The 11,713-nt window shown below is 47.7% G+C and overlaps 1 protein-coding gene across 4 annotated transcripts in view; it reads right to left on the bottom strand.

Moving 5' to 3' along the window:
* Positions 1 to 8,248: 8,248 nt before the first annotated feature.
* The window catches only part of NOTCH3 (notch receptor 3), a 58,933-nt gene continuing 55,468 nt past the window's right edge, over positions 8,249 to 11,713 (bottom strand). For all 4 annotated transcript variants that reach the window (XM_080996515.1, XM_080996516.1, XM_080996517.1 and 1 more), the window contains exons 33-34: positions 11,210 to 11,307; positions 8,249 to 10,957 (exon numbers count right to left, since the gene is read on the bottom strand). In XM_080996515.1, coding sequence (XP_080852641.1) covers positions 9,719 to 10,957; positions 11,210 to 11,307 — 1,337 coding nt within the window. In that variant the 3' untranslated portion in view covers positions 8,249 to 9,718. The remainder of the gene's footprint in view (positions 10,958 to 11,209; positions 11,308 to 11,713) is intronic.

The raw sequence follows: 11,713 nt of genomic DNA, 5'->3' as shown, positions 1-11,713 counted from the left end.
GAAATGCAGCGGCTGTTTCCATAGCTCAGCTAAGAAAGGAGGTTTCCATTTCTTGCACACACCCCCAGTGCTTTCCCTCCAGTTCAGCACATCTGCCAACCATCATGCATCTCTGCTGTGACGACTTCCCAGGACACTCTTACAACCGTATGTATCATTAATGCAACACACCCAAGTTACATTTCTGTGGGAGCAGCCGAGGGCCTGCATGGCTAGGGAATAGCAAACAGATGTGCCTCTCACAGCTGATTGAAAAGGGGTGGCAGGAAGAGAGAGGACGGGTGGGCGAGATCTTTTGCTGGGCTATTTGCAGGCGGTGTGGAAATCCTAGCTGCGCTGTTATTTTCCTTGTCTTCTGGACTCGAGGACAGAGAAGTGTCTTAATTCATGTTTAATGCAGAGCCCTGCTTAGCACATGAATAAAGACAGAGAAGGTCGACGCTGTCTGAGCAGTTCAAGCAGAAAAGCGACAGCGCAACAGTTCTTGCTAAAATGTGGGGTCTTAAAAGGATCCATCTGTGCAGGGGCTGTTTTGATGACTGTATGGGCCTGTTCAGGGTGACTCCTCATCACAAGCCACGTTGGTCCTGAACTTGGTCTGCACTCATTTCAGGAGAAGAGAAGCACACTAGAGCCTTACAACTTCAGCTGCAGTTAACCATTTCCTGTACCATCTTATGGTATGTCTTTCAAAAGAAGAAGGGAAAGAATCCCAGGGCTAAAGTGTTCTGAAATAAGCACAGGTAAAACTCCAGTGTGGGAAATAAAAGATGCAGGGGCAGAATGGAACCAGCCTCCCAATAAACAATGACATTAACTGACCCCTTTGTGTGTGTTTTTAAAATAAAACTCAACTTGGTTCCATCTTTTAAACTTGTTCTGTCTTCTGGGATACCACCCACCCAGTGCTGATTAAAAAAAAAAGCTGACTTTAAGCTGATTAAAATTATTTTAGTGAATATGTCACTCTTGTCTGGCTTGAGTTCCACTGACCCACTGAGCCCAGAACTAGTCTGAGATGAACATGACCTACATTTGTTTGACGTGTTGACGTGATTAAGTTCCATTTTAAGAAAAGTACAAATCTCCCATTGGGGGGAGTGATCAGTAGGAATATGTTCCCTCTCTCAATATGTGGATTTATTTGCCATCATGGAGACAGAAAAAACCTCTCCCTCTCCGCTTCTCCCTCTCCTTCAACTTTTCCATCTTTCTAGTCATTTTTCGGTGTCCTCATTTGTTCTGGGAAATTTCCCAGTTTCCTGGTCAGCCTTCCCAAGAGAAATTTCAAACAGAAGAAAATGTTTTGTTTCTTGAAAGCTTTAATACTAAAGGTGTTCTAAATCAGTTTGTTATGAGGGAAGAAATGGATTTCTCTAACTCAACCCTAAGCAGTATGAAGAATGGAAAGCTGTTAACATACACTATCCTAACTTCTTCTTCTTTTTACAAACCTGCACCTGCACCTGTGATATTGATTGATTGATTGATTGATTGACATCACAAACTCTGCATAATCTTCTTCCTTCCATTTCTGAATATTCAGAAATTTCTGCATATTTAGAAATGGGACAGGGTGGGATCCCCTCTTTGGGTTTTTCTCTTCCTTGCTTCCTGATGTCGGTGGGAGACATGTTGGCCAGAAGCTGCTCCAGGGACAACACCCCCTCCCCCCCCCATGTTCCATCCATGAATTGACTGTGTGTAGGAGAGGGGGGAAGAAGGATTGAGCATATACCAGTTCCTTCTTCCTCTCCCCACTCTGATTCATATCTGATTCCCTTTTGCACATTCAGTAAAGCACAAAATATTTTTTCTAATTATCATGGTCACACACAAATCCCTTCCTCTGGTATTAACCTCTCACATAAATAGACGGCTCACATGCACAGTTGGGTTTTTTTCCAGCTTCCTTTAGACTCGGGGTAGAGCCTAGCAGTGTAGCCTGGAAGATGTTTTTGGAGTGCAGCTCCCACTATCCCTGACTACTGGCTGCATCGGTTGGGGCTGATGAGAGTTGAATGTGTATTGGGAGGACCACATTGTCTACCTGCGTTCTAGAGCACACCTGAGCTCTCTTAGACAGGCCACTTAAAGCAGAATTTTGAAAACTGACTTGAAATCTAGACTAAGTTCAGCCAGCTAAGGTGCCAGCAAAGAGAAACCACAGCCTAAATGTGTTTTCAGTTGACCGACGTGTCCATTAGGAAGCCCACTGTTGCTTTGCCTTGTTCCAATCCTGTCTTACACAGCAAGCTATGGAGAAGGGCCCTGATCCACATGCAAAGCTATTTCCTGAGTCGGGAAATGGGGCTCAGTGCGCAGCTCTGCCGCCCTGGGTGCGGTGCATGAGCTCAGTGGAGATTCTGAAGAAATGCCCCCCTTAAAATGAAGGCTCCTGGCAACACTGCTGTGATCAGGAATGCTTTTTACCACATGGCACACTTGCCAACACGTGCGGTCTGACTCCACCCTGGCACTTTCAGGCACATCCCCAGTGCAGGCGCCAGAGCCATGCAGGCCCCAGCAGGTCCTGGCTTCTGGCATTTATCCCATCCCAGATATGCATGTTGGCACACCCTTGGCTTGATTCCTGAAACCTGTCTCCTGGGGGCCTCCTGCCTGCTCCTTCTCCTTCTGCACCTCCCAACAGCCAGATTCTGGAGTTATGTCACTGCTGTCCAATAGGGCGGTACTGCAGAGGCAAAGCCCCATCCAGCATCCTTAGATGACCTGCAATGCAAACATGCAAAAAATAATTTAAAAAGCATCCCTCATTGTGCCTGCTCAACCCTTAGCTACTACAGCAGCAGCAGCATTACCATATTGGGGGGGGGGGGCATGTTGGTATTATATGGTTGCAAAGATGTGATGGGCATCTGTCCTTAGGTCTGCCCATCCACCCCACCGAGCTCAGCCAATTCTAGGAGGGAGAGAGGAATTTGCATTACCTTGCCCTTCTGAATTTGCACATGGAGTCCCTGTAGGCATGCAATCTGCTGGGGCCAGAAAAGGTTAATCCCCTGGCATGGGGTTCACATTCCCCAGAGACTTTGTACCAACCATGTGATGTGCACGCCCTGGTCTAGAAAGTAAGAGGATTAAGTGGCCCAGACATGTCCAATTAAAGCTCTGTGAGCAGGGAAAGCATAGGGATGGGAAAGTCTAGTAGAGGGCTGCAGGTACTCTCTCTAGCTAGTAGAACAGAGCCCAGTGCATAGATTTTGACACACAAAGACACATACCTCTGTTTTCAAGGCAATGCAGAGCTAGAGTAGGAAACTGCTGACCCATGGGATCTCCCCATCCTGCCAATAGCTTCCCCTTTCCCCCTCTCCAGGGCATTTAGGCCTGAGAACAGTCTTCTGAGGGCATCAACAGAAGGCTGAAGTTCAAATCTTATTCCAGCACAGGTGTGTGTGTGTGTGTGTGTGTGTGTGTGTGTGTTCAGACAGGTTGAACCTTTGGGGGGGGTGCTTCTGCAGCACTGCTCTTCAGCCTTGATGGCATTGTACTCCATCATCCTCCACCAGCTTAGCCAATGGTCAGGGATGACGGGAGTTCTAGCTCAACAGCATGTGGGACTCCAAGGTTTGAGGAATACTGTGCTAGAGGGTGTCCTGCTAGAATTTTGTCCTGTTGCTATCTGCAGGTGGAGGTGTGGGGAAAGGTCTCCCTGCTGGTCTTTGATTGCCATCAGTAGCAGAAACGTATTCCATAGTGGTAGCTGTGCTGTCTCTTGCAGCAAAAATAACAGGGTCTTGTGGCACTTTAAATAATAACAAGTTTACTATGGCGTCAGCTTTCATGGCTTAATTCAATGCATGAAGTCTTACCTCATTTGTTCCTTAGACCTGGACTCAGACTTCACCTAATATAGGCACTTATCTTTGGATGTTAGAATCACCCTAAGAGGTATGTATGCCACTTAGAGACATATACTGGACACCATTTCGAGAATGTTGTGATCTGTAAATCCTTCTACATAAAATAAAAATAACATCCGATGTGACAGGAAATTAAGAGATCAACACACCCAACTGAGATTTACTTTGTCTATCTCTGGTGACAATCAACAGTGTAGAACATGAATACATAAATGGGAAGGAAGTCAGGGGCCACCTTAAAGCCTCCTTAAAGCATTCCCCAGGACAGCTGTCACCATGCAGTCAGGCATTACCTTATATTCTTCCAATGTGCGGTGGAATAGTAGAACTGTAGAGTTGGAAGGGACCCAAGGGCCATCTACTTCACTCTGTGCAATGCAGGAATCACAACTAAAGAAATCTGGACAGAAGGCTGGCCAATGTCTCTTTCTCCAATGAAGTAGAGTCTACATTATCCTTAGTTAACTTAGTATCCTAGAACCGTAGAATCCTTTGTTATCCTTAGTAACTAATCCTTAGTTCGGGAAATATCCACAACACTGCATATCCTTTCATAGAGGAGCCCTGCCGTGATGTGAAGAAAACAACCCAATCCAGGTGGTTAAGGAAATTCTCAACATCCTGGAAAGTAGCATTTCACTACAGGGAGACTCATCAGGCTTGGAGATTTACAACAACCTCCACCTAGTGGTTTTTGTGGGTTTTGCAACCTGTTGACTCAATAGTTTCATTGAGATAAATAAGGCTTACTCCTAAGCAAACGGGCATAGGATTAGATTGACCCAAGACTTTAAATTTTGATGCACTCGTGTACCCTAGACTTGCATGTTTCCCCTTGTTTTCTTGTACTGTGCTTTTTTTAAAAAAAGAATGGAAGGAAGATCCTAGTTATTAGCTAAAGATAGAATAGTTCAGTGCCCCCCCGTCTCTCCACTTATCTCCCTCACCCCCAAAAGCTATTGGTCTAGAAAACTATCACAGTTCCCAGTGTCTAGGTTTGTTCCTTGCCTGAAAACCTCCATCACACCTGCCAAAATCAGCAAGAACATGGCCAGCCTAAAGCAATACTAATGGCTGCATCTAAAAGACCATCTTGCCTGTAGCAAAAGACGGAAACTAAGGATTGTATTAAAGGCAACACTTTCCTCTGGGGAGCTGCTCATTCATAGCAGTCAGTTTTTGAGAGGGCCTTGAGCAAGATGGTCTTAGTGGATCCACCACCCCTTTACAACTGTCACTGCCACCCATTTTGCTTTCCCTATTTATCTGGGTGCAGCCTGCACATATATCAAGAGGTGCACCAGTAAGCAGACTAGTCCCTCTTTGCTCACTCCAAGCGGGCAGGTGAACAGGCAGAAGCAGAACAAGGAAGAGGAAGATCAGGGCCAGGGGGTTTAAGGGGTGGCAGTGGGCCTCTAGCTGAAGCATGGCCCTCAGAAAGCATATGATGTCAACGCCTGATAGTAGCTTCTAACGTGGACGGAGTGACTCTCACTGTGTCACCCAAACTATATAGCTTACGTTATGGTGGCCCAGTGAAAATTATTCCGTGTGCAGGCCCACCCTGTGAAGTGATTTAAATCAGGCTCATCACACTTAACACCTTCATTTTTCAGCGGTAGCTTCCCAGCTGCAATTTGTAATACCAGTACAGTGGTACTTCGGGTTACGTATGCTTCAGGTTACATATGCTTCAGGTTACAGACTCCGCTAACCCAGAAATAGTACCTCGGGTTAAGAACTTTGCTTCAGGATGAGAACAGAAATTGTGCTCTGGCGGTGCGGCGGCAGTGGGAGGCCCCATTAGCTAAAGTGGTGCTTCAGGTTAAGAACAGTTTCAGGTTAAGAACGGACCTCCGGAACGAATTAAGTACTTAACCTGAGGTACCACTGTACTTGGTTCCTATAGGCACTTTCCCATATGCAGGATCTCTGACATTTTCACTGATTCGGGGCTGCAAAACTTTGGTTTTCAGAGGCCATATTAGGCTGTCGCAGCAAAACAAGACCAGAACCTTGGGATACTTTAAAGACCTAACAAATTTATTGTGGCATAAATGTCTGTGGGCAAGAGTCCTTTGAGCAGGTAAGTGAAGTGGTCACATAAGTGGCTTTCTTTCTTAATAACCAAACAGGACAGCATTTTATGGAAGTTATAGCCCAAAATGTCTCAAGGGCACCAGGTTGGTGGAGGGGGGTGGGGAGGCTGAACCTTCTTCTTCACAGGTCTGATAAAATGGGTTCACACTCACAAAAATCTGAAGCCCAATAAATTTGTTTGTTCTTAAGGTGCCAGGAAACTCTAAATTATTACAGGATACTACTATTTGTATTTTATTTATGTGTGCAATAAACTCGTAATAGAAAACGCAGTCCCTTAGAACAGCCCAGCACAAGTTGGCAGCTTTACCATCTCTGCTGCCACACAGTGGTGAGCAACTGCTGTAGCAATAAGACTGGAAATGTTAAAAAAAAAGAAGAACAGACTACACAGGGAATAACTGAACAGAACTGTTAGGGGGCCTAATGGGGAGGTAGAATATTGCAGGCCTTGTGGAGCTTGATGATACTTGCCAACCTAAAGTAAAAATGAACCATGCCTTCTCAAGGAAGTTTCCTGGCCATTCCTGGGAGATATAATAATTATTTTAACAATAATAATTTATTATTTCTACTCCGCCCATCTGGCTGGGTTTCCCCAGCCACTCTGGGCAGCGAAGTTATATCGTTAGGCAGTCACATCCTTTATTGGATGAAGTACTGTATTAAAATATGATCTCAGGAAGGCGAGTTCTTAAATCTTCTTACTGTATTAGCTATTCAAGGGGCAGCTTTTTCAGTGTCTATGAAACAGCTCATGATTTACCCCCAAGAAACAAATAGGTTTCATATATGGTTGTTGATTCCTGTGTCCACTATCTGTTGCTTGCTGCTTCTGTTGGGTATTTCACTCTGTGCAACTTCTTCAGTGTTCAATATGCTTGCATGGGAAAAACTGGGACTTCCCATCAACCACCATACCCAAACACACCACAAGGTTAGATTCTCTGGCTAAGGCAATGTTTCTGTCCATAGACTGCTTCGTATGTGGGAGACCAAAGTAATGTATTCCAACTTCTTTTCAACAGATATTTTTGGCAGTGAAACTTCCAAGGTTGTATCAGTTCCTGTCTCTGCATTGTGCTGCCACAGATGAGAAAGCATTACATGTACAAAGATTAAGATTAATGCTGGCAACTTGCAAGCGCAAGCCAGCTTCAGTTTAGGAAGCAATAGATTTCCCGCCCCCGCTCTGGGGAAACCAAACAGAACACCATTGATTCTTCATTTGCAAATCATGTCTGGAATGCTGTGATGTCATATTGCTTCGATGACTCAGCAAACAAAAACCTCAGGTGAAATCCGAGGCAAGAAAAAGCATTAAGACCCTGCTAAAGAAATGGAAGTTTGCGAGGAAAGTATGTATTTATTTTTCTCTGTTGTGATGGCGACGTAACCTTTTTAAAGGCATTTCTGCTTGTAAAAAGTCTTTTCGTTTTGCTAAAACTGTGGGGCTTGTGAGGTTCTTCCATTAGATGATATGCTGAAAGACAGCTTAGCCACTGCTCCTACAATGTGCAGCTGCTAGGAAGCATTGTGTGTGTCCTCAGTTCATGTGCAGCAACAGTGAAGCCCAAAAGACATGGCCATTGCCCCATAACGAATCAAGGGTGAGCCCTAAAACAGTTCTGTATTTCTGTGGCAGAATAATGAATGTCAAAAGGATCCCCTTATGGTAGAAAGTTCAAAATCCAATAATTGAAAGCCTATGGACCTGTGCATCTAAGCACATCGGTCGCTGCAATCCTCTTGAGAGCCAGCAACCCTCTTTCAAATGCTACAACGCTGGAGAAGTCACAGAGAGCAGGCAGTTGAAAGGGTGGTAGTGGAAGAACCTTTGATAGTAGAGTCGTACCTTGGTTCTCAAACGGAATCCATTCCAGAAGTCCGTTTGACTTCTGAAAACGTTTGGAAACCAAGGCGCAGCTTCCAATTGGCTGCAGGAGCTTCCTGCACTCAATCGGAAGCTGTGGAAGCAGCGTTGGACGTTCGGGTTCCAAAGAACGTTTGCAAACTGGAACACTCACTTCCGGGTTTGCGGCGTTCGGGAGCCAAAACGTTTGAGTTACAAGGCGTTCGAGAACCAAGGTACGATTGTATTCCATAGCATCCCAGAATGGAAGGACAACAAGACAAAACCTATTGAATCTATTTGTAGTAGACTATAGATATATGTAAATACGTAGTGGCTTGCTACACAGCCTGAACCTGCAACTACGAAACAAAAAGAAACAAAAGACACACAGAGGAAGCAGAGGCGATTTCCTTATTAGCTATGTTTATTATGCCGCGGCTCAAGCCGCTCTGTACACAAAGCACCCAGCTGCTTTAAAGCTACTTGGTTTACACTGGATTTTTTTTAATTTGTTTTTTAAAAAAGTTTTTTTGTTTATTTATTTAAATGAGCTAGAAATGGTCCTTCTATGACAAGAGAGGTCTGACTTGCGCAGGGCCATTCCCCCACTATTGCTACAGAGCATGGGAAGGGAAGGGGGGTGGGGTGGGAAGGAAGCAGCGGTCACCACCGGACCAAGGTCCTGCCTGGGCACCTGCTCCCACCAGCAGTATTTACAGCCAGGGATAGCTGGAATGTACAGAGTGCGAAGGGGAGGGGGGGGTCAGGGAGTGAGGAAAGTGTAGGTAGTTGGCTGCTGGGGCCAGATGTTTTTGAGGAGAAACAGGAAGCATTTTGTGTTCTATCTCAGTTCAGTACCTTTCACGACAGAGTGAAACTCTTTTTAGTGTCTGGGGCTGCCCCCAAAATTCCCACGCAGTACCACAGGGGCAAGGAACTTGTCGTACAGGAAAAATGTAACTTGCCGATGTAGGCCGAAGGCGGCCTTGGACCAGATGGGAGGAATGTTAGTAAAGGCCAGGAATAATAATAATAAAATATAATAATAAAGGGGGAAAACAAGAGTGGCTCAGAATACTCTGGAGACTGAAAAAATCCCCATGACCATGGCTAGCGTTAGCTGAAGCAATTTGGAAAGTCAAGGGGGATTTTGTGGGGGACAGGGTGGGAATGCTGTAGAATTTAAGATGAATAAATTAACCTGGAATGTGAAGAAGTGCCAAGTTTGGGGGGGCTATGGGGCTTAGTTTCCTGCAGGACAGCGGGCAGGTTTGGGGCTCGACCCTCTGCATAGCAATGCCAGTCTGGGCTAAGGCTGCGTACCCAGTACACAAATACAGTGAGCAGAATCCCGCCCCAACATGGTGGGAGGGGAGGTGGGTGCTCGACCCGAGAGACAGTGTCATGCAGAGGGGGGGAGCAAGGGGCACAGTTTCCTCTCCATTCCTCACAGCTCAAGACCCATAGGAAGAAGAGTGGCAAGACAGGGGTTCTGACATTGCATACATTGTAAAAAATAAAGCGTTTGGAGTAAATGCAGTGTTTATACAAAAAAAGAGAGAAGAGTTTATTTCTTTTTTTAAAAAAAAAAAAACCTCCCCCGAAACCTAGTTGCCATGGTTACAGGGGAGGGGAAGGGAGAGGGCCAGCCTGGGCTCTGTGGCAGTGAGGGAACAGGGAGGCCATGCCTTCCCCCTCCAAGACCAGGCATATTTTATTTTTATTTTTTTAAAAAAAACCTTTTTACACTTGAGTTTTTCTCTTATAAAAACACAGTCAGGGGAAACGACGACAGGAGCCCCTGAGGCAAGTGCAGGCCCCAATGGGGGCCACAGAGGGACACAGGCCTCTGGGATCTGCTCCACCACCCACCTCCTCACGCAAACACCTGCATCTTAGCGGATGGCTCCACTGAAGGCAGCTGGGTGTGGCTGGGCCCCAGGACAGTCGGGCTGGGAGTAGATTCAGACCAGTCGGACAAGGAGTGGGGCGAGGGGCTGCTCCACTGCTCTGGGGACTCTGGCGAAGGAGTCAGGTAGGGGTGCTCACTGGGCGGATGGAGGAAGTGCTTGGGGGTCGCGTCCTGCCCCTGTGTGTAGCTGTGTTGAGAAGGGGGTGTCGGGTAATCCTCAACCCCCGCGGGCTTCAGGTACTGTGGGGGCCCTGCACGGGGCGCCCCCTGGGCCTCCTGGGGCGAGACAGGCTGGTTGGTTCTCATGGTGGTAGCTGGCGGGGGCATGGGCTGGGCTGCCTCCTTGGTCTGTGGAGGAGCTGAGTTGGGCAGACCCTGGGAGCTGTGCCCCATGGCCATGTGGCTGGGCAGAAGCAGCCCTGGTGGGAAAGCCTGGCCTGGTTGGTGCAGGTTGGGATGGGAGGCGGCAGGGTGCACAACCCCTATGATTGGCTGGCACTGGGAAGTGGGGACACGGGCATGCCAATCAAAGGGCATGGCCACGGGGCTCACCATGCCCAGGCTGAGCCCCATGCGGCCTGGTGGCACTGAGAGGCGGTTCATGGAGAGGAGGGTGCCGTCCCCTAGGTCGCTGAGGCGTGCCAGACTGACAGCAAAGGGCGCCTCCATCATGCCGTGGACCATGGGAGTGGAGGGCACTGACAGTGAGGAGTTGGCTGGGTGGAAGACCCCTGGCGAGGCAGGGTTGGGCACATAGGGGGAGTCCAGTGAGTCAACGGGAGACAGGGTGACAGAGCTCTCCAGGAGAGAGCCTTGGCACTCCAGGTTGAGCTTCTTGGCACGTGCCTTGGCCTCTTTGCTCTCCCTTGCCAGGCTGGCGCTGCTGCCTGCCGTCGCGTTCTTGGTGCTAGGACGCCGGCTCTTCTTGCCCTGTGGCGTGGGCTTCAAGCTGGGCAAGAAGCTATTGGGAGGGCACATGAGAGGGGAGAGGGAGTGGCCGGTGGGCAACGCCCCCTGTGGGCTGCGCACGGTGTTGTAGTCGTCCAGAAGCCGGACAATGTCGTGGTGCAAGCGCTCCTGAGCCACGTCGCGTGGCAGGCGATCCATGTGGTCTGTGATTTCACGGTTGGCAAAGTGATCCAGCAGGATTTTGGCTGCCTCATAACTGCCTTCCCGGGCTGCCAGGAACAGCGGTGTCTCCTCCTGCCGCAGAGAGGACAGGGTGATGAAGAGAACATACTACAAAGCATTCTAGAAAAGCAGCCATCAGCTTCTTGTCTCCCTGTAAACCTCCCCACCATATATAGGCAGGGGAGCCACATTTACAGGGATGGAAAGAGCTGCTCCTGTCAGACAGAGCCTACAGCAACAGATGTGATTCTGCGAAGTTATGGGGACACATGAAACTTAAAGCATCACATGATAATCGAAAAACAAATGCAATAAAGAACTTACTTTGCTGTCCTGCATGTCCTTGTTGGCTCCATTCTTCAGCAGCGCAATCGTGGCCTCTACATTGTTGACAGCTGCTGCCCAGTGCAGGGCTGATTTACCTGGGAGGAATGACACCATGAGGATTACTGTAAGTTCTCTCTTTTATACCGAGTCTCAGATCCCACTAGAAGTATTCTGCTGCATCAGCTCCCTTAACTCTCCTCAATCTAAAGCTACCACCTTGCTCCTCACTACCATCCTCGCCTGTTGCTGCTCATTCTGTGCTTTAATGCTGGACCTTCTGTAGACTCTGGATTTGTCCTCTCAGCAACTCAGCTGCTTTGTTATGGAGATGCATGTCCATGCAAGAGTCAAGCAGCTATGGGGTCCCCAGAATCACCAGCAGGTTCCCCAGAAGGTCTTCTGTCATTTTGACCCTGCACACAAAGACCATGCCCTACTCTCTTAATACCCCTCCACACAGTAAGGCGTTGTCTTCATACATCAGGAACGAGGGCCACACAT

Source organism: Podarcis pityusensis, assembly GCF_964106645.2.
Source record: "Podarcis pityusensis genome assembly, chromosome: 2".
Lineage (NCBI taxonomy): Eukaryota > Metazoa > Chordata > Lepidosauria > Squamata > Lacertidae > Podarcis > Podarcis pityusensis.
This window is presented reverse-complemented; position numbering and strand designations above follow the sequence as displayed.